The sequence below is a fragment of the Phoenix dactylifera genome, chromosome 2 (genome assembly GCF_051530095.1).
Source record: "Phoenix dactylifera cultivar Ajwa chromosome 2, Ajwa_hap1_PhDact_Kaust_v1.1, whole genome shotgun sequence".
Classification (NCBI taxonomy): Eukaryota; Viridiplantae; Streptophyta; class Magnoliopsida; order Arecales; family Arecaceae; genus Phoenix; species Phoenix dactylifera.
The window spans coordinates 32,605,968-32,631,092 of record NC_143191.1 but is presented as its reverse complement, the minus strand read 5'-3'; the positions used below and the strand labels follow the sequence as shown (position 1 = coordinate 32,631,092).

At 38.5% G+C, this 25,125-nt stretch overlaps 1 protein-coding gene across 2 annotated transcripts; it reads left to right on the top strand.

Annotated features, from left to right (window-relative positions):
• The first annotated feature begins 1,114 nt into the window (after positions 1–1,114).
• On the top strand, positions 1,115–16,258 carry LOC103715976 (chaperone protein dnaJ A7A, chloroplastic-like). Of its 2 annotated transcripts, XM_026808055.2 has the most exons (9): positions 1,141–1,356; positions 4,050–4,199; positions 6,775–6,916; positions 7,046–7,103; positions 11,260–11,346; positions 11,752–11,794; positions 14,735–14,783; positions 14,912–14,992; positions 15,090–16,258. In XM_026808055.2, the coding sequence occupies exons 2-9, from the start codon at positions 4,066–4,068 to the stop codon at positions 15,936–15,938; spliced, it is 1,443 nt and encodes a 480-aa protein (XP_026663856.2). In that variant the 5' UTR covers positions 1,141–1,356; positions 4,050–4,065; the 3' UTR covers positions 15,939–16,258. The 2 variants fall into 2 exon arrangements, with proteins under 2 accessions (XP_008802007.2, XP_026663856.2); XM_008803785.3 differs by lacking the exon at positions 11,260–11,346 and having other exon boundaries at positions 1,115–1,356.
• Positions 16,259–25,125: the final 8,867 nt, after the last annotated feature.

Here is a 25,125-nt window from a genome sequence, read left to right as displayed (position 1 = left end):
TTGGCAAATGTTGCATCATTTTGATAGTTTGTCAATTTCTAAGCCTTGCACTTTGAGTTGTACCAATCCAAAGAAAGATGGTGTTTAGGTCAACGCATGGTGGAAAAGAAAGGGAACTTCTCAAACAAGTCTACTAAAACATATTTCATATATGACATCAAAACTTTCTTTAGTCTCATGTTACAAGATGTACGACTTCTTTACTAATTGTAGGGATTTTGGATGAAGTTTAGTATTAAACTATATTTCATATACGACATCAAAACCTTCTTTAGTCTCATGCTACAAGATGTATAACTTCTTTAGTAATTGTAGGGGTTTTGGAAGAATTTTAGTATTAAACTATATTTCATATGTGACATCAAAAACTTCTCTAGTCTCATGCTACAATATGTCTTGTTTCTTTACTAATTGTAGAGGTTTTGGATGAATTTTAGTATTTCTTATGTGACATCAAAACCTTCTTTAGTCTATGATGCACATTCTTTGACTTTATTAGATTTCTTTTGGCTATAAGTATTTAAAATGTGGAGCCTTAGAGTGTAGCTTTTTCTTGACCTTGCTTTCTCTAGGAGTGAACATAGAAACATTGTTTATTATTGCCTCCTTCTTCCAATTGATGGAAGTTTCATCAACTTGCCTAGTATGAACATATTAGCTCCATTAGAAAAGTTTAGATATTTATTTAATGAGCAAGCTCTATGCAACTCCAAAAATACCATTCTAATTTTATTAACAAAATAAAAGGAGAGTCGGAATAAGACTTGCTATCACTGTCACCAACTCTTAGCCCATTTACACTGTCTAGCTAAAATAAAGAAGAGAAAGTCCTACACTCCTACTCTTACCGACTCTTAAGCTCTCCAAAACGTTGCACATGTCCTTGTAGTCACCCTAAATTCAATATAGGCCATTTTTTCCTTGTAAAAAAAAAATGATAGGCCATTTTTGGGGGAAAATACAAATAAAATAATAATTATTTTAGAGGTAATACCCGAAAGAAAAATTAAAAGGTTTTTAACTCATGCGTCAATAAGAACCGGGCATACCATTGCCGACACCACATCGTGATTCGTGGAGATCATCAGTCCAATCCGATGGTTGGCATTTATTTAGGTACGCAGATCGAATGCAATCTCCGAGCGCGGTCCGTCTGGTAGGTTCCCAAACCAAGACTACAAGAATCCAGACCCCCGACGCCTCCACCCCCTCCCTTATCACATAGCGAAGTCGGCCAACGGCTCAGACGATTCCGGAAGTCCTCCGCCCCGCCCCGCCCCGCCCCGCCCGGCCCCCGAGGGGAAAGGGAGAAAAGGACCTTCCCCCCCACCCCCCTCCCTCCCGCCTCCGCTTCAGGTACCGACCCCCTCCATCCTCTTCTCCGACAGCCGAATTCGAAAGGATTTCGGTGGAGATTAATGGTCTCTTAGCCCTTTCTTTGCTTTTATTTTCCTTCTTTTTGGCGAAACTGAGTAGGTTTTGGCAGAAAAACCTTTTCTTGGACTGCCTTCTTGATTTATGCGGGCGAAAGCTGCGGACTCGGTTCTTTTTCGTCCTCCTCGTTTTGGTTATTTAGCGGGTAAATGTGTCAGGATTTTGCTTTAAGCGGCTTGTTTCATGATCAGCAGAGTGTTCCATTTAGTTGTAGAGGGTTTTGTGTTGTTTTTGATGATATCCAAAATTTTAGGGTAATGGGTGACGGATTTGGTTTCTGGCCACGGGGTCGAATGGTTAGATGAAGTGGAAGCTATTAAGAGGGAGAGACAACTGCAGTAGAGTATCTGGTGGCAGGACAGATTCCGGACTGCAGGTGCAGGGAGGTTTTAAAGTGACTTAGACATCTGATTATTCATTGGTCTGGTGGGGCGAGAGTTTAAGTGATCATGTCTACACTGCATGAAAGTAATTAATCTGTCCAAAACAATATAGCTACATATGAGCAGTTCACTTTTGATGCAATAAAGGTTTGCAAAGAATGTATTTTATGACTGTTAAAACAAGTTCAAGATTGGTTCTTTGAGGGTTTGGAGTGGCATGGCAGCAAACAGCTCGTTTAAGGGAATTGTTGTTACTCAGGTAAGGAAGGAACTGAGCCACAACGCCAGGTCATTGTGTAAATCGAGGTACTCGTTGGTGGTGTTGATTCTTTTGAGCACAATAGTAGGTCATTTATTGAAAATGTTATCATTGTGGTCTAGTTTATAGGTGGTTCTTTAGACAATGTTGGTAGAGCTTGATAAGAAATGTGAATCATGCATCCCCTGTCCGAGGGTTCGTTTGTTCTACTTGTATAGAACAAAAGCTACCAAGCATGGATAAAAAGAAGGGGAGACAGTGCTACTTTTAATGTGATTTTGATCAAAGTCTTAAAAAATGTGTTTATAATGAAATCATTTGGTTTCTCAAAATGTGTGAATCTAGTTGAATCTTCAGGCTGGGATGAATATTAAACTGTCGGGAATGGAGCCCAAAGCAGTTCAGGGCAAATGCCTTGATTCCAATCTTTTGCTTTGGAGAAGATTAGCAGCATATATATCTCTTGACTGATGATTATCTGTTACTATAGATGTTTTCCAATGAGCCAATAACAAGCATATGTGTTAGACTATTCTTCACCACTTATATAGGTGGATATCTTGTTAGGCGAAGATGATGGTCAAAAAGAGGAAGAGAGTATCAAATTCAATATACCATGTATATAGAAACTCTGTTGGACAACCTCTTAAAGCAGAAGCTGTAACGGATATTCCTGTTCTGGGGATATAAATGTGGGTAATTTGAATAACTGGTTGGATCGGTCGGAATGACATTAAGTTGGATATAGCAATGCTAAGAAAGAAAGTTAAATGAAAACTCTACATCTATCCTCTAATTGATGGAGTTATTCTATCTGTGAGATCATATTGTAATTATGATGTTATTAGTAACAAGTAGAATAAATGAACTGCTATAAAAATTAAAAAAAATAAGGTAAGAGGTTCCTTAGAAGACTATTGCGATCTCCATGATTAGTTTTTTACATGAAAGAAAAGTGATTGAAAGTTTACCTCGAGTGCCAAGGAACAAGAATGAGAAGGATAGGAATGAAAAATGTAAACAAGAAAATGAGGTTAGGAATAGCCCAAACTTGATCTTGATCTCCACTATAGCCCTCTAAATGGTACCAAAGGTGCATGAAAGAACACATATTGGGTTAGATAAAGTGGTAGACTGCTGAATATTAGAAGATTTCAATCTTGATTTTATTTTTATTTTATTAGGAGCTAATACCTGTACATAGAGAGCCTTGACCTAAGAGAATCACCTAATACATTGTGAATGAAGAAGATAACCTTTACGGTGAAGAAGCTAACTTCACACATCATGGATGAAGGAGATAACCTTTATGATGAAGAAGCTAACTTCATATATCTTGGATGAAGAAGATCACCTAATACCTCATGAATGAAGATCAAAGAAGATAAGAGACCCATCTTCTGGTGCTGTATGCTCATGCATATGTGCTTTTTCAAGTTTCTGATGTTAAAAAAAAAACAATAAGCAGGAAAACAGTCAGCTTGTGTAAATCAGTTTGCCACTGTACATTTCTTAACTGCACATTCATTTAAGTCCAATTTGTGGGTGAAATCTTCATGAAGTTTAGTTGTGATATATCCCTTCTTTATTGTATCAACCAAGGAACTGTTGGAACAAATATTAGTTTACTCGAAAGCACTTACTTGGATATATTAAGTTTGACTTAGCTTGAAGTTATTCCTTTCTTGAATATAGGAGTTAACTACTTATTGCGGTTGCTACTCCAAATTAATTTAGGCATGTAAAAATATTATGACCCTACTAGCATGAAATAGTATCATTGCACTCAAGGGAAGCAAAAATGTTAATAATTACGTCATTGTTTTTTGGTTTGCATGTTAACTGTTATATACTTTGAGATTTTACACCAATTATGAGTCATGCATAATCAAAACATTCTCAGCTATTTTTTGTTTTCCTTTGTGCTTTAGTTGAGTTAACTGAAGACTGAATTTGTCAAATGTTCTATATAGCATAACCAGTATCAGCATGATGGCAATTATACCATGTGGAGGTACTTCAGTACCCCAGTTGGGAGTACAACCTCAATTAATGTTCAGATATACGTCTCAAGTAGCAAAGGCATATTGCTTTAGTAACAAGCTGCTGATCCCCCAAACTGGGTAAGCATTTCTTTTTGATTTATTACAGTAGAAATAAATTTATAGCCTTCATGTTGTTTGGATATGCTTTTCGATTTATGACCATATGGAATTGACACATATACTATAGTTTAACTTGAACTGTTCATTTATTATGTATTTTAGTTTTTTGCCAGTCTTTAGGGGCTATGTTTCATCAAATTTATTTTGTTTTAAGCATTTTTGTTGTTTATATCAAGATCTTACTTTTTATACAAAATAAACTATCAATATTAGAGCAGCTGACTACTTTAAATTGGCCTTACTATGGTTGGCTGTGCTCTGAGGTCTGCTGGTTATTTGACCAACCCTACAGGGGACACACTAGGCCTTTATCATTAAGTTGTGAGCATGGCTTGACCACTTGCAATAACAAAGTGTTCTCTTCTTTCTCTCTCTGTTTCTCTCTCCTGTTCCTTCTTAACTTCTGTAATTCTCTTTTCTTTTCCCTTTTAACTTCTGTATATTAATATTCTCTCATCTTTGCAACTTAATTATTTTCTCAGAAATCATATATTTCTTATAGATCTATAGGTTTGTTGTTTCCTAATGATTGGTTAGTGTCAAAGGCTCTGGTTAGATAGATTAATATCATGTATGAAGACTTTGCCTTCAAATGGTGTTTGATCATATTTAAGGCCTATTCTCTGCTTTCAGTAAGGATCTCTTTATCCTTGTAATTAAAGTTTAATAGGTTTGAGGCCTTTGTTTTGATCCAAAACTACTTTCCATGTTTTTCTCCTTGTCTATATGCTTGTTTGGCATACATCTTATTTTAGATTGGTATGTGTTGATGGCATCTCCTTCATAATAAGGTAAGCAAAGATGTCTTTTTGAAGATGGTGATGATTGAAATGAGTGATTTTTTATAGATAAGTTGAAAAGGCAGTACTTGTGTGTTATCCTTGCCTTCTTCCATCAAATTACCTTTTCACTAGCCTGTCACAAACTGTTGTTATGGTTATGCAGTGTCTAATTGATATCATGGAAGACATGCCTGTATTTCATGACTACCTTATTATTGCATAGAACAAGCAAAAAATTATAGCTTGCCTTGTAAGAATCTTAATCACCTCTATTGAGCTAAACAGTTAGAATTACATGCAACAGCCACTGAATGTGAGTGCTTCTAAGAGGTCAGAACTGGGAGGAATATTTCACTTCCTCTTTTGATAAGGAAGGTTGAACCCGGGGGGGGGGGGGGGGGGGGGGGTATGGAAATGCCTAAACCATAAATGAATAGCATGAAACAACACATAAGCATATGATTTCTAGGTTTTGAGGGATATTCAGGATGGATTGCCGAGAGGGCTATGGTTGGGTCATGTTGAAATCTAATATGGACCCTTGACCCCATGCAATCTAAAATGAGTTAACTCATGATATTCTTGGTTTCTTTTTTTCCTTGGTTTCTTCATTGCACGGTAATTAATTTGTGTGGTGCTGAATTACTAATTCTAAATCACTAATTAATAAAAAGTTTTTTAATCTGAATTTCCTATGAAGGTACAGCAGCAAAGTTAGCAAGTTACTGATAGTAGGGGAAAAAATTAGTGTCTTTAGAGTTACACAATCTGCATTTCTGTTGTCTCATCGATCTGTTGTCAGTACCTTGCCTGACAGATCTTCTGATGATACTTGCTGTGATAAAAAAGAATATATATTTACTGATTCACTATTCTTTGCTAGGAAACTTCTTTAGAGTCTTCTTGCTGAAAAAATAGTCATTGCTACTTTCTTCACGGTTTTCTTCTTTGTCCTTTTTTTTCTGACTTGCTAAGCTACTCTCGATATCTTCTCCTTTCTTCTTTTTATTCTTACTTTGTTGTTTTCTGTTTGCTATGACATCTTGTAACTGGACTAAGTTATAATGTATGTGAAGTGGGTAGGAACACTGCTTGATGATGACTGTGGGAAAAAAAAAGATGATGCTTATGTTGATGACTGATATAACTATAAATAAAATGGATGGAGGGGGAAAAAGTCTCAGTTGTTAATGATAAACTGGTTGGACCATGGTCTACTGTGCTAGTACCGAGCACCGTACTGGTTGTTTAGTGGCACGAGTCGGTACGGGCCCGCGCCATGCCATACCGGGCTTGTACCGACACAACAGAGGAGGCGTGGGAGAGGGGAACGAGAGAGGAAAAGAGAGAGAGAGAAGGGGGAGAGAGGGAGGGAGAGAGACGAAGGCTGGCGAAGGGTGGTGGAGGTTGGCAAATGGGGAAGGAGGCGGAGGCCGTGGCCGGATCCCTATTTCCCGGCCTTTGCTGGCGTCCACCACCCTCCCCCTGCCTCTCTCCCTCTCCATCTCCCGCGCCCTCTCTCCCTCGCTCGCTCTCTCTTCTTCTCTTTTCTTCTCCTTCTCCCCTTCCGGCGATGCATCTCGGTTGTCTTGCCGGAATTGTCCCGGTCCACCACTGGTACGACCGGGTGGTTTGGGACGGTTCCACAGACGTTAGGTTGGACAATGCCATTTTTTTCTCATTATATTACTGTTTTAAGTTTGTAGTTTATTTATGCATCCTTTATCTTACTAATTGTAGTTTATTTGCAGTACCTTAAACAAAGAAAAATATTTGGCATCATCATGTGCCAGTTTCTTTGCCCCAGTGCATTCTTCTGCTCTATTCAATAATGGGCCATGTCAAAATCTTCGACGTAATACGGGGGCAAGACTTGTTGTCAGAGCTGATAGCGTGAGTGTAATTTTGATTTCCTACTTCCTTTGCTATGATCAAGATCCACGGCAGTGGAATGCAAATTCTTGTGTTTATGCAAATGCATATCGCTTGGTTGTATTTATGCTCCAAACGCTTATTATACAGGATTACTACTCTGTCCTTGGTGTGTCAAAAAATGCCAGTAAATCGGAAATAAAAAGTGGTCAGTATCATTTACCGGGTTACTTATCTGATTTCTATTTCTTTGTACTGCTACCCCTCATGTTGGTTTTGGGCTTACAGTTAATTTCTTTAAATGATGTTTGCAATTTCAAAGTCAAGGTACTATTCATGACTTAACCTTCCAGGACATCTGTTTCTTCTTTTGTCCTTTTTCCATATCAATTCTTTTTGCATATTTTGTAATTTATTTTAGTTTTTATGTAATGTAATTAATAGGTTAAGTCATTATCAACTAAGAATATTGAGTTGTCTGTTGGCCAGGCAAGTTATGTCTGAAATTGACCTGTGGCTTCTAAATTTTAGACCAAGCCTCAGGTGCTTAATCTATCCATAAGCGACTGATCTGCCCATAATTAAATTGCATGAACCTTCGTATAGGTTTCTGGTTATGACCTTATGGTCATGGACCCATGTAAAGAAACCGATTGAAATAAACTTATGGTAGATGTGTTTAAAGGACTTCGCTATGCATATGAGTATAAACATTAAAATGCATGTGGTATTATGATAGACTAGCTTTTCCTGGGCTTCTAGACGAGATTGAACATCTTTGTTCACCTGATTGTGGCCCCGGCTTGTCCGTCTTAAATTCTGCTTAAGCTTAGACATGTGTTGGGCCTAATTTTGGGGTCCAAGGGACTGCCTGGCTTGTTTAACAGCTTTTTGATAACATTTGATCCATGGATACCAGCTTCATGTTTCATCTGGTTACTTGTAGTGGCATGAACACATGAATCAAGTTTAGATTGTCAGAGTATCTGATTTGGCAAAACCAGGAAATCAAGTTTTGAGATTAACCTGGAAATATATTTGTAATCAAGATATAAAAAAATACATGTTATAGTTTATTTCTTTAAAGGTAAAAAACCAACTTCTTCGATCTATCTTCTTCATGATTATCATTTATATATATGCTAAAATGTTTTAGATTTTGTTATCTTTATTCTTTACTTTTTTCTGTGATTATAAAATATATTAAATTTTAGATTGTAAAATTTCAAGAGTTCAATGAATCAACATTTGACATCTTGCAACTAAAAGAGCGCATATTCACTTATTGTTATGTGCATGGATGTGAAGGTTCTAGGTTATAATCCTTTCTTAAAAAGAATGCATCATAATTTCAACTTTTGGTTTTTGATTCGGTTAGCGCTATTTGAGATGTGTATAGAGCTGGGGTGTTTCTTAGTTTCTAAGTTCTAGTTTTAGGTAACTGCTTGGGCAGCAAAATGAGCTGACCTGGTTGGGTACCCAATGTCCCATAACTTGAAGCCTTGTATCCTGATTAACTCCCCTCTCCAATTTCCTGCCCCCATATCAATTGTGCACTAGAAGTGAGAGTGGAGAGTAAGAGAAGGGGTCTACTGATATTGATGCCACTGCCAAGGCACTGGTTGTTGCTGTGGTTGCTGCCTTCTGCAGGGTATATATTTTATGTGATTTATTAACTAATTTTTTGAACTACACTTCTAGAACCACCTAGCATCTATATGCTGAGCAGCCCCTTGAATGCCGGTCTACTATCTGCACTCTGCTGTCTTTTAAAGCATTACTAAACTTTATGCCTGAAGGAGCATTGTTCATATTTTTGGCAATGAAACAGAGACATGTCAGGTCTAATGCATGAGCGTTCATGTTTGTATTTGTAGCTATTTGTCTTGTATAATAGAATAAACCTGCATATGATGTGATGCTAATGAAGTAGACTATTTCTAGGGTGAGGATAAATAGTTGAGAAAATTTTGGAGAACAAGACATAAATATCAAAAACCAAATCAGAGTTATAGAATGAATTTCTCAATGGAAATCAATGTGAAAGAGACATTGTTGTAGTTGATGTAAGAAGTAACCCCAAAGTGACTTTACATTACTTGGATTTATTGCTCCAAAAGGTTAGGAAGATAGTCTAGTAGAATTATAACAGGATTAATGAAGTGGAAAGATGCTGCTAGATTATTATGTAATAGAATTCTTGGTGGTGTGACCTTCTATGTAAGACAACAATGTGCACATGTAATCCAATTGTTCCAATTGTGCATATGTTCTTGTGCATGTCAGTATGTGTATGTGTAAGTGTGAGCTCACAAATTTTGAAGGCATTACTTATGTGGTTATACTTTTGTACAAAAATGTATGGAAGTCATCCAAATTTATGATCTAAAGCATTTATTAGAATCTACATATCTTAGTTATGCAGGGACTTAAAATTCAAGTAGTTGCAATGACCACTTGATGCACTTGTAAGTTTTTATGACATTAATATGTATGTATGTGTGTTTGTATGTATGTATGTATGTATGTATGTATGAATGTATGTATAGAGAGGAAGAGAGACCAGGATCCACTACGCACACATGTAGATAGATAGATAGACTAGGATCCAATTGAGTGGATCTCCACTCAGATCCGGTTAGGTCTAGATTGGACAATGAGGGTCCTATATCGATGATTTGAGCTGTTAAATGTGATGTACTATCTCTAAACTACTTATACACTAAAAATTATCTGATTTCAAGACTCTTAGCCTATGCATCAAGCGGTCAAAAAATTAAACATTTTAAATAACATAAAATAATACTTTTTTTTACCAATTGATGCATAGGCTAGGAGTTTCCAAATCACATGATTTGTGGTGTATAAGCAATTTGGAGATATTAGATTACATCCTATGGCCCGGATTATCAATGTTTGACCCCCATTTTCTAATCTAGACTTGATGGGATCTGAGAGGAGATACACCTGACCAGACCCTAGTCTCTCTCTCTCTCTCTCTCTCTCTCTCTCTCTATATATATATATATATATATATATATATATATTTGTTTTAAAGCATTCTAAAAGATGGAATTAACTCTATGGATCATCAATTTTAATTTTGACTATCAATTTGAATGGATTTCCATTCCTTTTGCACACACATAATTGCCTTTAGTCTTCAGAATGTTGAATGTTCACATGATTTGCATTAAAATCCTATCAGGAGGATTTGAGCTTAAATTTTATAAATGCAGAACATAAAATGAATTGAATATTTGAAATATTTGTAAACCATAGGCTAAACATTTCTTATGTATTGTTGCTTATGTAATAAATGAGACAAAAAATGGATTTTTTTCCAAAAGCAAAGTGAATGATGAGCTATGTTTAAAACCGTAATACTAACCATGGTCTATACTTCTTAGATTACCTGTTTACCAACAATTTTTGGTGGTTTTAAATGCTTCCAAACTGTAAATGGATGTAAATCATTGCATCTTGTCTTCATTCCCCACAAATGGTTTTGGTGGACTTAGATGCCAAAATGTCTGGTAGGCCATATACATTGAGAATCTATACTACATCATCTTCCGCATATTTAAAATATGTATTGATTAAAATATAGTGATTAGATTTGGTGATTTTTAAGGATTCTAAACCTTGGTCTATTCTATCTTGCCATGAAAAAAAAAACTATCCATTTTGCAACCACTTGATGCACAGTTGAAAAGGTAAAAGTTCATCTTTCCCCCCTGGTTTTAGGCATCTTAAATTCTTGTAGATTGTAATATATTACATGATTTTTCAATGAAAATGGTATCTTAGGCATTGTGTTGATAAGATTTGGGCTTCTACTGGTAGGATTCCATTTTATTCATATGTACATTTATTCATTTACACATTCAAGGAAAGAGAGTTGTATACTTGAATCAGAATTCTATCCATTAGGATTGAGCTAAAATATAAATACAAAATATATGATGGCTGCATGGGCAATATAAATAGGGAATCAATGTTCTTAATCATGATCAACAATTTTCAGACTTAACAATGCCTACAAACCAGCTAGTTGATACGTCATATGGCAAAATAATTTGAAATCATATACGATTGGTCATGATTAACTTATCTCAAAATGCATGTGAAAATTCAGCTAGTTTGGTTGCTTCTAAATTAACCACTGCATCTTATTATTAAAATTCTCCATTTTGTGACATCAGATGCATAGTAAGAACCTCTAAAACATTGATATTTGGTTTTTAAATGTTTTAAATGTTGTAGATCATGATCAACAAGGTGGTTTCCCAATTTAGATGCTCTATCATGTATTTTAACTTGTGTAATTTGATCGGAGATCCTAACATTAGGGTGTGACTCAGTTGGATCTGTAGGTATGTGCCCGCTCTTTCGTCCTTATTTGCTTCCTTTAAACTTGTGTCAGGAATGTTGGCACAGTCCACGAGAGGGTATGTTGACATTCAGCCAATATCTATCATCTTTCTCTGAATCCTTGTTTGATCTTCAGTAGTTATCACTAATGTTAAATTTCTCGTGTCACCTGCCTCACTCCTTATCCACAAGAAATCTGTTTCTTCTAATAGACCATTCTTATGTCGTTTCTGTGGTGATAATGAAATATATATGTCAAAGTCACTAGACCTGTTCACTGTGCTAAATTTTCTTCAAATGTTAAAGTGTTTAGAATGAATTTATGCTGTAACATTCAATGCATGGTTGTATATATTTATTTGTTTAATATAGCTGGCATTGATTTCTGTTTTCTTATAATTGCTGTTTATCACTATCTGCTTATGTGTTTATTAGCTACATTTGATTTTGATAGTACTATATGCTATTTCATCTGTTCCCAGCTTATCGGAAGCTTGCGAGGACTTATCATCCAGATGTGAGCAAGTAAGTAAAAAAATAAAATCTAATATATGCACTTTTACAAGGATGTAATCATTATTATTCTAGCAATTAAAATGCATTTTTGTGATAACAAGTGCTCTTTCCCTTCTTTTCCCCGCTACGATAGCATTTGCTATTGAACATGGTGTCATTATTGACCTATTTTCATTGCAGTGCGTATTTCAATTGAATATTATTACTACTACTATTATTACAACTATTATATTGTTAGTACTGCTGCTGCTGTTGAGTTGATTTGCTCGAGCCTTCTTTTTCATCACTGTTCTGATCTTGAGATTTGAGTGTTCACACCGTGGTTAGGAGTAGTCATTTTGAGCATTTTTATATTAAATATGTTGCAGACAAGCTCTATCAACTATAAGGTCGATGTCATGGTGGTTCACTTTAGTTTTAAACTTGTCATGAGTCCAGACTAGAATTACTCTTGTCAATAACCCTGGTGACATTAAAAACATTAAAGTCCAGAGAAAGTGCCATCTGTACTGTCTAATAAGTAACATCTCAGGAAGTTGCCAAAGTGAAATTTTTTAAGTCACTGGGAATTGTTGCCATGGGCCTGGCTTAGAGTCCCATCTTCACCATAATAAAAGGAGGAAGGCTCTGTGTCTGCATCCCCTCAATTTCGAGAAAAAAGGGGACAACCTCTTATCACATTTATTGCCTGAAATTATTTGAACAGATCAAACTCTCGAAAAAATGAATATTGTGCCAAGACAATACTGCTAAATGTGATCATTGAACTGAAAGTTCAGACAAATCAAAAACCTGAGCATCAAATCAGGAATTGCTAAGCACATCTACCGGTTGAACTTATATAAACAAATTGAATTTTCTAGCGAACACCAATGCAATGTAGCAACTTCATTCTTATCTCTTGTTGTTACGTGCCTTCATTTCTTCAGAAACTTGCTTTTCATATTGTTGGTTACTCACTAGTAAACTTTGTCTGGTGCCGAATGTAGCAACAATTATGGGTAAATGCATCATCATCTCTTGGCATGTCCTGTTTGATGAGGACAAGTTCTAAACTCTGCCAAGAACTTCCCAACGTGCTGTGCTAAAGCTTTCTGACCAACTTTGCTTGTTGACCATTTTTTTGCTTATTTTGACAGTTGATGGTACATCTTCCATGTCAGCCATCCATGTGGTTGGCTATCAGACACGTATTGTTGCGTGGCATCTTTTTGCCACCATATGGCGCTGATCCTCACAGCCTCTTTTTGAAGAGCTTATCATGCCTATAACATGATAATAAATTAAAGCAGCTAGATATCCTAGGACCAACAGAGATTATATACGGGTTTCAAGGGTCATGAATTGATAGGGGCTATATATGGGACAAGATTCCTCAGCTTTTCTGAACCTGGTAACAAAATTCTCCAACCTGTTGTAAATTGTCTAATTATTCTCAAATTTCTTTATGAGAATGTTTTTCCTGATTATATGCTAACTTGGTGAAGAATCATGCTAATGAGTTTCCAATGACTTTTACAAGTAATTATAGTTTTAAGCCATGTTTAACCTACATGTATGGTAGAGTTGCCTAATCATTGTGGGCAATTTGATTCTTTTTTAGGTGGGACCCCACAATAAGGGATTTGTGAAGTACATGTAATTTTTAGGTGGTATTTACTATGCACAGGTACATTTAACCTGGGAGTTTTAGACTTTTAGTATACGGACCCTGAATCAGCCATAATGTACTATAGTCAGCGGGGATCATATAGGGAACCCTTATGCACCCTAAATTTGGGCCTGAGCCACCCTATATCACACTGTTGAGTTGTACCATCCTATAGCCTGTCTATTAAAGCATAGCGACCCTGTACTCATGATACATCCCCTCTCTCTTTGTGTGTGTGTGTGTGCGGGCGTGCACTCGTTTGAATGAATGCATGTTGACCCTGTATTGCCCCCAGACCATGTGATTTACTGTAGTACCCATGACTGTATGGGTCCATACCTCAATATTTAAATTCTTGCATGTAGTACATCTCTTCATGTTTCTGCAATTATTATTAGTTATTTGATGATTTCTCTAAATTTCCCCTACCCATTGAATTGTTTTTCAGTATTTTTAATAAAATTTTCTAATATTTTGCTTTTGATGTCCAATATTTAAAATATAATTAGCCTAATTAGAATTTTTTTAGCTTAGTAGTTAAATCTGAATACTAAACACAGGCATCTTTTCAACTAAGGGGGCTGGTTGCAAGGGTTTACTTGTGAACTTTTGCATAGTCGATTGCTTTTAATTGTGTCTTGTTGCAGAGGGGGGTCGAATCATGATTAGAGGGTGTTGAGTATCTTGACACCATGCCCTAGGAATGGTTGGACGTAGACATGAACAACATTAATGTCCAAGTCAAAAAAATAGGCCAAAGAGCATAATATGTTGGCAAAGGCAGAAGCCATAAATCATAATAGTTTGGAAGAACCAAAACTGCATGATTCACTTCTTAGGGCGCTTTGTGAAGATTGGCAATGCCAAACTCCTCCATAGATGAATTCCTGCAAATTGGGCCTCTGGAATTCATAATAGTAAGATGGCAGTTGAAAGAAAAACTCATCTACTAGTTACTAGAAGCAGCATGGGCTAGCTTGAACTTCGAAGCTAAGCGAGATAGTTCCCACCAAACTACCATGAAATGTGAATCTGCAAAACTAACTTGCAATGCAAGACACTGCAAAGGAGACTCCATGACTGTTGATATATGTAGATTGTAGAGGATGTTGATTTTGTTTAATAATTTGTGAACGGAAATGGAATAGGTCGTTTTCTCTTCTCCCTGGGTTGCATCTAGATTGCTTCTGATGTTCCTTCATCCTTGTCATAGATAATTTATTGTATTGTCTCTGTTACTGTTCATTGTCTTAAAAGTTGGGCCGGGGCTCATTCTTCCAATATCTTCTTTTTAATAGAGAACCTGGAGCAGAGCAAAAATTTAAGGAGATTAGCAATGCTTATGAGGTTAGTTCCAATTCATGTGAGGTTACTTTTATTAGAATATTGATGTTTAGCAGCAAGAACTATGCCCCCTCCCAGTGCAAAAATTAAAAAAAAAGGAAAAAAAACCTCCAACATTTATTGTATTACAGGTGTTGTTGGATGATGAGAAGCGAGCTGTATATGATAAATATGGAGAAGCTGGTCTCAAAGGTGCTGGCATGGGCATGGGGGTGAGTTTTAGCAAGAGATGGATTTTCTGCTTGATCTTCTGAACTTATCATTTAAGAAATTGTTTGCTGCTTGCTTTAACCACTTTCATTATTGCAGGATTTCACTAACCCATTCGATCTCTTTGAGTCATTGTTTGAAGGCATGGGTGGAATGAGTGGTATGGGAGGAAGCAGAGCTGCTCGTAATCGGCCAATGCAGGGTGATGATGAGATCTATTATCTTGTCTTAAATTTCAAGGAAGCAGTCTTCGGAGTGGAGAAAGAGATTGAAATAATGAGGCTAGAGAATTGTGCGACCTGTGATGGGTCTGGTGCCAAACCTGGTACAAAGCCGAGCAAATGCAACACTTGTGGAGGTCAAGGCCAGGTTGTATCTTCTGCGAGGACCCCACTGGGTGTATTCCAACAAGTCATGACTTGCTCTTCTTGTGGTGGGACTGGAGAGTTCTCCACCCCTTGCAACACATGTAGAGGGGATGGCCGCGTGAGGCGGACTAAGAGGATCGGTCTGAAAGTTCCAGCTGGAGTAGACTCTGGTAGCCGGTTGAGGGTCCGATCAGAAGGGAATGCTGGAAGAAGAGGTGGCCCTCCTGGAGACCTGTATGTATCAATTGAGGTTCTCTCTGACCCTGTGCTCAAGCGAGATGGGATTAAGATCCTTTACACATGCAAGGTGTCATATATTGAGGCAATCCTTGGGACCACAATTAAGGTCCCAACTGTGGATGGAATGGTGGATCTGAAGATCCCACAAGGGGCCCAGCCAGGCACTACGCTGGTGATGGCGAAGAAGGGGGTCCCTTACCTTGGGAAGCCAAATGCTAGGGGTGATCAGTTGGTTCGGGTGCAGGTGGAGATACCAAAGAGACTGAGCAGCGAAGAGAGGAAACTGATAGAAGAGCTTGCAAACCTCAACGAGGCCAAGACTGCAAGCAGTCGGAGATAGTCGAGAGATCACTTGCCCCTCTCGTGAATTTTGGATTCATTTGAGCTCCCACCGAGCTTGCGGTTTCTTAAACAAGTGTTATTTTGACCACCGATCATATAAGGGGGAAATTCAGATACTTAATATTTCAGTATACTATAAATTTTTGTTGGATCATTTAGAAAGAAAAGAAATAGGGTAGAAGTTTAAGGATGTCGGGGAGAATCGGTCATGCCTGTATTTAAACTGAGATCTTTTGGGAATTTGATATGTTCTAAGTGGCATCTCATGAATAGTTTGTGCGCGAATTTCATGATGGAAGAAAACACTTGACTTGCAAATATTTGCAGCGTCCAAGGCTGTGATAGAAGGATTTTTATTTTTGGGTGTTTGTGATATAAATACGTGGTAAAGCTCCTGGTGACTGCAAATTTTTCCAGCAATTGACCCTTTTCCTTGAAATTGGAATTTGATGGGTACTCTTATACTCCTATCTGGGATAGATCTGTTACCGGAGTTTTCTTGTAAAACCAACAAATCTTGATGGCTTGAGACTCAGATTTCACCCATTCGGATAAGAAACCGTCTCCGGGAGAACTTCACACAAGAAAATTGGTAACCTTATCCTACAGAAATGAGATTAAGCTTGATATGATGGTTGTTATTTGTTGGGGGATACTTCATAGGTGCTTCCATGATCCATTGAAGGTGGATGTGATTGCACTCCTGCCCAATTCTATAAGCATGAGACTTTACAATGCCTTAACACTACTTCCAACCCAAATTAGCTCCTGTTTACCAACTATGGTAAGTTATAAGAATGATGTATAAACCAAGGTTTATTGAGTCGCTAATAGAATTGGTCACAATTGGCTGGTCAGATGTTGAAATTAATTTAGAGGAGTCATTAAGACGATGGGGCATTCATGCAGGTAATCACCACCGGCCATCAAGGAAGGATTTTCCAGGAGAAGAAGTCATCGGAAAGATAGTAGCTATTGCTTAAAATAATAATCAATCTGCACCATAAAAAGGCTTCATTTGGGTTTGCTCATCCTACATACATGGACATTTGACTACTCCGACATAGATAAAGCTTCTATGCCTCTCCTATGTGTCATGATGAGTTTCGAGAGAATTTTCCATCTCTGACATTGATCCAAGATTTTCTGACGGCAATGCTCTATTCTGCCCTAGATTCGGATCCTAGATTCTTAGTGGTTTGCGCAATTTATCGGTGTGATGATTCTACAAAAATCTTGGAGATTTATTGACTCATACTCAATTACTCCATGTAATCAATCATATTGTTTGTTTCTTTTACTTGCGAATGATTATTTCCCTTCTCACTTTCTTTTTATAATTCTTAACCTGTTAGAGATTTTAAATTTCTTTTACCAAAATGAAGTCCAACGTGCTTCCTCGATCGACTATATCTAGACTTGTTTTTCATCTTTTTCACAGAACAGTTCCACCAGCCTACAACTCCATGTCCTTCTCCAATTGGCGCACACCAATTGCTTGAGTCTTGACCTCAAACCAATGAGTGCGCTATTGACTTGCCTCAAATACCCACACATAGTGTTTGTACTAGGACTCCACTTGATGAGAATTCCTAACTGCCCAGTCTATTGCATGGGGGCCCAACCCATCATCAATAACTAGGAGAGTACGTATACTCGCCTCCCTGCATGCCTGCCACCATTCGTCAGCCTGATCCCATCCACAATCTTGATATTTGAAAAAAATTAAGCTAAATTCAAATGTACAGAATTTCGAAGAAAAGAAAACTTACGTGACAATTCGGAAGTGTTTCTTGATTTACTCATATTAGTCATAATCAGTTTGTAAACAAACTGCAAACTTCATGAATAATTTGATGATTATTGATTAATTTGATTGCCGAATCACAATCCGATCATTTAGCAAAGCTTTTAGGGAAGAATCAAGAATAGTTCAAGAATTTTTCAATAATTTGGAGAAATAGTTAGCAGAACCTTTCGAGCAAGGAACGAAGAAGAGCAGATCAGGCTAACCGAATGGTATATATGCGAGCTCGATCAAACGCATGAGTTCGAACGATCCTAATGTCGAAACCAGAATACCAGGCTAAAGTTCAACTCAAGAAGCAAGCATGGAGAAATGAGCATGTGCCAATACACTATTAGGAACCAATGTCTTCAAAAGCTTTAGCCACCATCCCCCGGAGATATTTCCCAACTCCAAGGGGGTTCTACTTTAGTAGGTAGATATACTGTTCTATAAAAACAGACTTATTTAATAACAAATCAGGTGTCCGGCCAGCCGTCCTTGATGCATCCCTTTGGAAGCTTCCCATCTTTGTTTGGACACCAAATAGACGTAAAGGAGAGGCAAAGGGTCGTTGGCCGCAGATGCCATTGGACCAAACAATATCCAACCTTAGAAGCAAGCCTCCCCCACCACACTTGACAACTCCTTCCCTTTGTGGCGACATTTCAAGAAGCAAGCAGGCTGGAAACAATCATGGAGTGGAGAACTCCTTATCGTCCAAGTATGGAGCTGTGGGTCATGCTTCATCTGTAAATAGTTGTGAAGTCCTGCCGAGGCCAAGGAATTTTTTGACAGCCAGCCAAAGAGGCTGGATAAAACATGACAAGGTGTCATGTCATGGTATAGGATATGCCTAAAAGGTGCTTCCCTTCGCAAGAGATGGCGAACGCTCACCAGTAGATTAGTATGTAATGTAATGAGACAGACGGCCGAGAATAGATAACAAAGAGAGAGAGAGAGAGAGAGAGACTGTCTTCATTTCCAAGGAACAAGGGTCAATGAGACAAAAACATCAAATCTAGATTTTATTTTTCCTCTGGGGTAAAGATTGCAAATTCTAGCTTAATAATTAGCTGACCTACTTCATTCAAATGGGAGGAGGAAAGCTCAGCAAGTCGTTTTTGCTATTGAGGAATGATGGAAGGATGCTAAATTTGTTATGATAAAGTTAAGACAGCTACTTTTTGATCCGTTTGTTGGTGGCTAGACTTGGGGGAATGCGACTTGAAGGGCGAGTCCAATTCTATCAAAGCCACAAAAAGGGCAAGTTGAAAGTGACCATCAGACATCAATCGATTTGCCATGATCGAGGAAATGTAAGGTGCAATAATAATAAGTTAAGCACACTTTGGGTCAAAGTAGTAGTTCTTGTGTAGGTGCAAAAAACTCGTTTGTTTACTTAGAATTGCATCAAATTCCAATGATGATATGGCTATCATGATGTCTTGACTGTTAATTTGAAGGCGTTGTGAAGATGAGGTGGAAAATGGAGACCGGTTCAAGCTACCATGGATCGAGATCTTCTTCTTTTCTGTAGCACAATCATTCTGGCTCATTCAGGTGTAAAAGGCTTTTATGATCCCTTTGGGCATGACATGCTAATGAAACTGAGACTGAAACAATAGTTTTAGATAGGTTCCTTCAGCTGCAGCTGAAAGAAGGCAAACAATTAATCATTCTAAAAACATGAAGTTTTTTTTTTAATTTTTTAGAGACGCCCAAACTTGTGGCCCAAAAACATGGACATAGGATAAAAGCAATGAAGGAGAAGTGATTGTTCAAAAAACTATAGGATAAGTGGCTAAGCTCATGCAACATCTAATCTATCTCCTGGATCCTTCCAAAATCTAATCTATCTCCTGGTAGCGAGATGGTGCTACGAGGAAAGCTCGAGCTTGCGTTGGGGATGCGTTTTGAGAATGGTGAGGCTGAACTCAGTGGGACTCGTGGCGTTAGTCATGAAGAAACAAAGGCCTCCTTTGCTTCTATGGCGGATGTCGGTTCCTATTGTTGAATGGATGCCATCTCAATTTAGGAAGCATTGGATGGTTGGGTCGACAGAGATCACGACATCTAAAAGCGTCGGTATGTTTGTTCTTTGTACATTTGTTTCCAGTTATCCAGGCAGTGATCTCCCGGAGGTTGAGAGCCGGCCTTTCAGTGAAAAAGACTTCTCCCTTCTAATTCTATCAAATTTATGAATGACCTATGAAGGAAACCTGAAAAATGGAGAGGTAAACACTGAGGAATTGAAGAGAGAATACATCGATTAAGGGTGTATTTGGGTCGCAACCAGAATCGGAATTAAAATGGATTGGAATGAGAATTTGTGATTGAAATTGAAAAGCCAGCTCAAAGGTTACATTACTGAAGAATCAATTAAACAAAGTAGTATCTCTAAAATATTAATTCTTTAAGTAAACATGAGCCGAGATTAGATTTTAGAGAATTAGGACCTCCTTATTCCAACAAGAATGAGATTCCTTTCAACCAAACGACAACAACTAGAGTGGAAAACACTCATTCTATTTCTATTCTGCTGCCCAACTCCTTCCAACCAACCAAAAAAACAAAAGAAACAGTAGCCTTACATTTGGATAATCTATTATTTTTTTTTTAAAGGATCATGATGATATTTGATTGGAAGCTTTTGAAGAGGCCAGTTGATCATGATCATGTCCTTTTTTTTTTCCTTTCCTTTTAACTATTACAAAGAGATAATCGCTGCCAAATGAATTCGTGGGGACCTCCTCCCAGAGCCAGGCCCCAACGGAGAACCTGTCCTTGGATAAAGGTGTGGGGGGGGGCAACAGCCGCTGTCACCAGAGACAACTTATGTGATGAGTTCAGACTGTCAGATCCTTTTCACCCCACTCAAGAACAATAACCTTCTTCAATTTATTACCAACAAACCCAGCTCACATAACTGATGCCCCAGGAAAATAGAAGGCTTTTAACATGGCTACCACCTTTATTGCATGGCTCGCACAGCCCCAGTCAAAAGCCTGTGGTGCGAAGACCTAGGGGTACGGCCTCAACCGTCCCTAGTCCCTCATGACGAAAATAAATATATGGATAATTAATTTTCCACCTCCACCGTGGCCCGCGGGGCGGCCGAAGTGCCCGACGGCGCACCCCTCGGCCTCACCAGTCTCACCGTCTTCCAAAAAGAGATCGCTATTCATGGAAGAGAGAGAGCGGAGGATATATCCTACATGAGGCGGGCTCTTAGTGCCGAATAGGTGTACCTTGAGGAGGACTCATCGATAGTGATTGATTGAATTTTCGATGCGGACAGGTATGGAGATGGTCATCCTCTTATTCGTGAGATTCGTAGGCTGGTTATGGAGTTGGACGAGTTTCAGGCAATACATGTGTTCTGAAAGGCGAATAGGGCAGCAGACTGGATCGCCTTCTATGTTGCGCGGCATTTCGGAGAGATTCTTTGGACGTCCGTAGTAGATGTACTCACGTTAGAGTTATGTGATTGCCGTTTTTATCAAAAAAAAAAAAAAAAAATTTCGTCTCATGATGAAATATGGAAGTGCCGCTTGGACTGATTGCTATAAAATCAGTCAATAACAACTAAAAGTTTGGATTCAAAAATGGACTGGAAAGGTGAAGGGTAATTCCACCATGATCAATGGAGTAATTCCACCACATCTGGACACAAATCCACACGCAACCCATGTTCTTTTTTATTTTCCTCATGCAAAGGCACATGTGGGAAGTACAGTCCCTCGGGCCACAAGAGCAGTGAAGGGTGACAGGAAAGGTGGTGTCGAGAAATAGAACCCCATTTATCTTTCTCCTGTGTTTCAATAGTGGTCGCTGCCTTCTTCCAGGAGCATGCCCTGAAGGAAAAGTGAAGGTTTACTGTGAGTACTCATCCAAGGCTGACGTTGCATAAAAAATAAACAACTCATTTGATAAAGAAACCAACAAGACAACACATGTGCATTTAAAAACATGAAAATGAAAGGAGAGAAAGTTACCAAAAGAAAAAAAAAATAAAAAAAAAAGGAGGAGAGAGAGAGAGAGAGAGAGAGGAATGGCAAGGAGAAAGGTTCTACCAAGACTTTTGTGGTTGGTATATCATGATTTATGATTCATCTAAGGATAATGCATGCCCCACTTTCCATATAATTTTTGGTAGATGTTTCCTAACCTACCAAACTCTGTTAGGAATATTATATTTTATGCATATATAGTGCAATATCCTACATTAAAATATTTTTTTTTTCTACTAGATAGAGATTATGCTACACTCCTTTTGGTTGGGTCAGTCGTGTTTGATTTGGACTGTAGGTGGCCTGGAAGGCAAGGAGTCCAGAATTTGGACATGTGACTCGAATTTGGGTCCCAAAATGCAGTTGGGTTGGAGATGGGACTATTGAGACTCGATAAGCCTTCCAGAAGTTTTTTTTTTTTTATGTTACCTGGCTCTCGAAGCAATTAGAACTTTTGCTGCATTATGGGCTTACTTTTTCTTAATTTTCAGAAAAAAACAACTACATAAAGCACATATTTGAACTAAAATTTCATACTTTTATGACCGATCATCTTGTCCTAAGAGACGATTTGCTAGTCTTAAGCTAAGGGCTCTGCATTCTTTTTCGTTTCTTTCTATTTTTTCTTTCCAAAGTTATCTCGAGAACTAATTAGTTTTCTTGAATTGGATTCAAATGGGCAAGATTTCTCTTGCATCTTATCGGGATCATGGTTTCTCATAAGTTATATAAAAAGATTTTTCTTAATTTTTTTGATAAATAAAGGCATGTTGTCAAGGAATATGTTTACAGCAATACATATACCAATTCCCAACCACTTTTTGGTATAGAAAATGAAGCTTAAATAATTACTTATACCACGAGCGAAACTATCATACGTTCATCATGACGTAATCTATCATTAGCAAGCTAATTTACAAGTCTTTCTTAATGATGATATAGCAGTTGACTTGCAATGGTAGATCACCATGGCCACATAATTAATTAATCATGACCTACAAACTCCAAAAATACCATACGGACTTTTATACATGTAACCAAATAAATTAACCTACCATTACGTGTCTTAACAAATACATCGATCGTTAAGTATCCCAGGGAGCTTTGGGTAGTTCTATATACACCCCCCCTATTGCTCAGGACACCCCCCAAAAATTAAAAAAAAATTAAATACTCTCTACACCCCCCATTTGCTAAGGACACCCCTAAAAATTAAAATTCCTAAATTACCCCCCACCCTCCCCACCCCCTCACCTAAATTGCTCTCTACACCCCCCAAACCCCCCCCCACCCCGCTCTTCCCCTCCAAAACACCTCGCCAACGCCCAAAACCCCCCCGTTCCCCCTTCTCCCTCTCGTCGCCGGCATTCTCCCGATCTCCGACCACCTCGCCGGCTTCTCCCGGAACCACCTCGCCGGCTTCTCTCGAAATTTTTTTTTTCACGGTTCGTGCTCCGTTCGGCACTGGATCGCCGAACAGAAGGCTTCTGTTCGGCTGAACAGTGCCGGACAGAAGGCTTCTGTTCGGCACTGTTCAGCCGAACAGAAGGCTTTTGTTCGGCACTGTTCAGCCGAACAGAAGCCTTTTGTTCGGCGATCCAGTGCCGAACGGAGCACGAACCGTGAAAAAAAAAAATTTCGAAACAAGGTGGAACACGTACCTTTGCGGCCGATTCTTCGTCCCAAATCATTAGTTGCTTGTCCATGCTTCGAATGGGGCTTAAATCTCCTTCAAAGATCGCCTAAACGATGTAAATGGATCGAGGGGTTTAAGGGGGGTTTGAGGGGGGTTTTTTTTTCTTTTCAAAACGAAACGGAGGAGGAGGAAGGGGGGGTGTATGAGAAAATTTCAAGGGCAATATGGTAATTACACTAAAGGTTAGTTTGGGTATTTTTTTTTGGTTTTTGGGGGGTGTCCTGAGCAATAGGGGGGGTGTATATAGAACTACCCGGGAGCTTTCCGTCCCGCTGCTTCCGACTGTCTCCCAAAACCGTTGTATCGACTCTCCCGCCTTCTACCAGGGGCCTGGCAACCGACCGGCCATGTCTCCACCCGTTCCACGTTGCGGGGCGTGATTGGCTAGCTAGGGTCCGTGGTGGGCCCGCCACGTCGGCAGGTCCGCGGGGACGTAGCGGATGCCACACGGAACCTCGACGCGGACGCCCCGCCTTGCCGCCAGATTCCTCAGAATGGGGGTGAACTTTCCAACTCGACACGCGTCGACCTTCCGGCCACTCGCGGCCGCCCGGAGGGGCAGTTTGGGGAATACGCCGAAAAAGAAGGAAGCCAGTTGGGTCCCGCCGGCGCGGAAATAAATCGGCACGACGCGGAGCGGTCCATCTTCGCCTCGAAGTTGTACTTGAATCACGAAAACACCCTCCACCGCAGCCCATATGTCCATCCGGAGGGAAGGGCATTTTAGCAAAATGGGGATCACCAGGCGGATCTCGGATGCGGTATAATTACGAATATGCCCTTGCATGAGCCGGCGGCCACCAAGGGAGAACTTGATTTATCTAATATAAGGGAGAGAAGAAAAAAATGCTTCATTAAGACTTGACTTGAAGGATATCCCCGAAGAGTGAAAGTTCAACACCTTTTTAGGAGGGTGGAAAGCAGAAATTGCTCAATTGGGAGGCAAGCTTTAAATAAGCAATAATTCTAGCTGCTAGTTTGATTTGTCTTTCTTTTGGGATCATTTTAGCATAAGTTGTACTATGAATCATGAAATATGTCACAAAAGCCTAGCAAAAATTTTTTTTGGGTAGATCAATTTTTTCCCTTTTTTTTTCTCTTGGATTTTTAGTAATGTTATTGATGCTTTGCATTGCATGACCGTGTTTCCAAGTCTGGACCAAGCACTAAAGATTATTACAGTAGAATATGTTTTTACTAAGCAATATTAATTACTAACAGAGAGGAATTTTATTTTATTTTATTTTGAGATAGTGCAAGAGTGGCATTTCTTTCTTTTTTTCATTTGATAGTACCTAACTGAAAATTACATGATGCTGCAACAAGTTGTTCAATGAATTTGAATTTATGGATATAGACCTCTTAAAAAATCAACCATATGGATCACACAAGAAGATTATTGTACATTTATTATATTGAGCAATTTGTATGGTTGTTCAGGAAAAAAATTCCTATCAAGTTTTCTTTTAACTTTATATTGGCTAGTTATGGGGAAATTATTTTTAGAATGCAACAACATCAAAGTATAGTGTATAAAAGTTATAACGTCTTTTCAATTTGTCAAAAAAATGATATAAAAATTTTTATGATATTTATGTAATGCAGAAATTTCCATAGGCTTCTTAGATAAGATGCATGGAGAAAGCAACTGCACCTCATCTTTTTCAATATTTAATATGTTTAGAAAAAA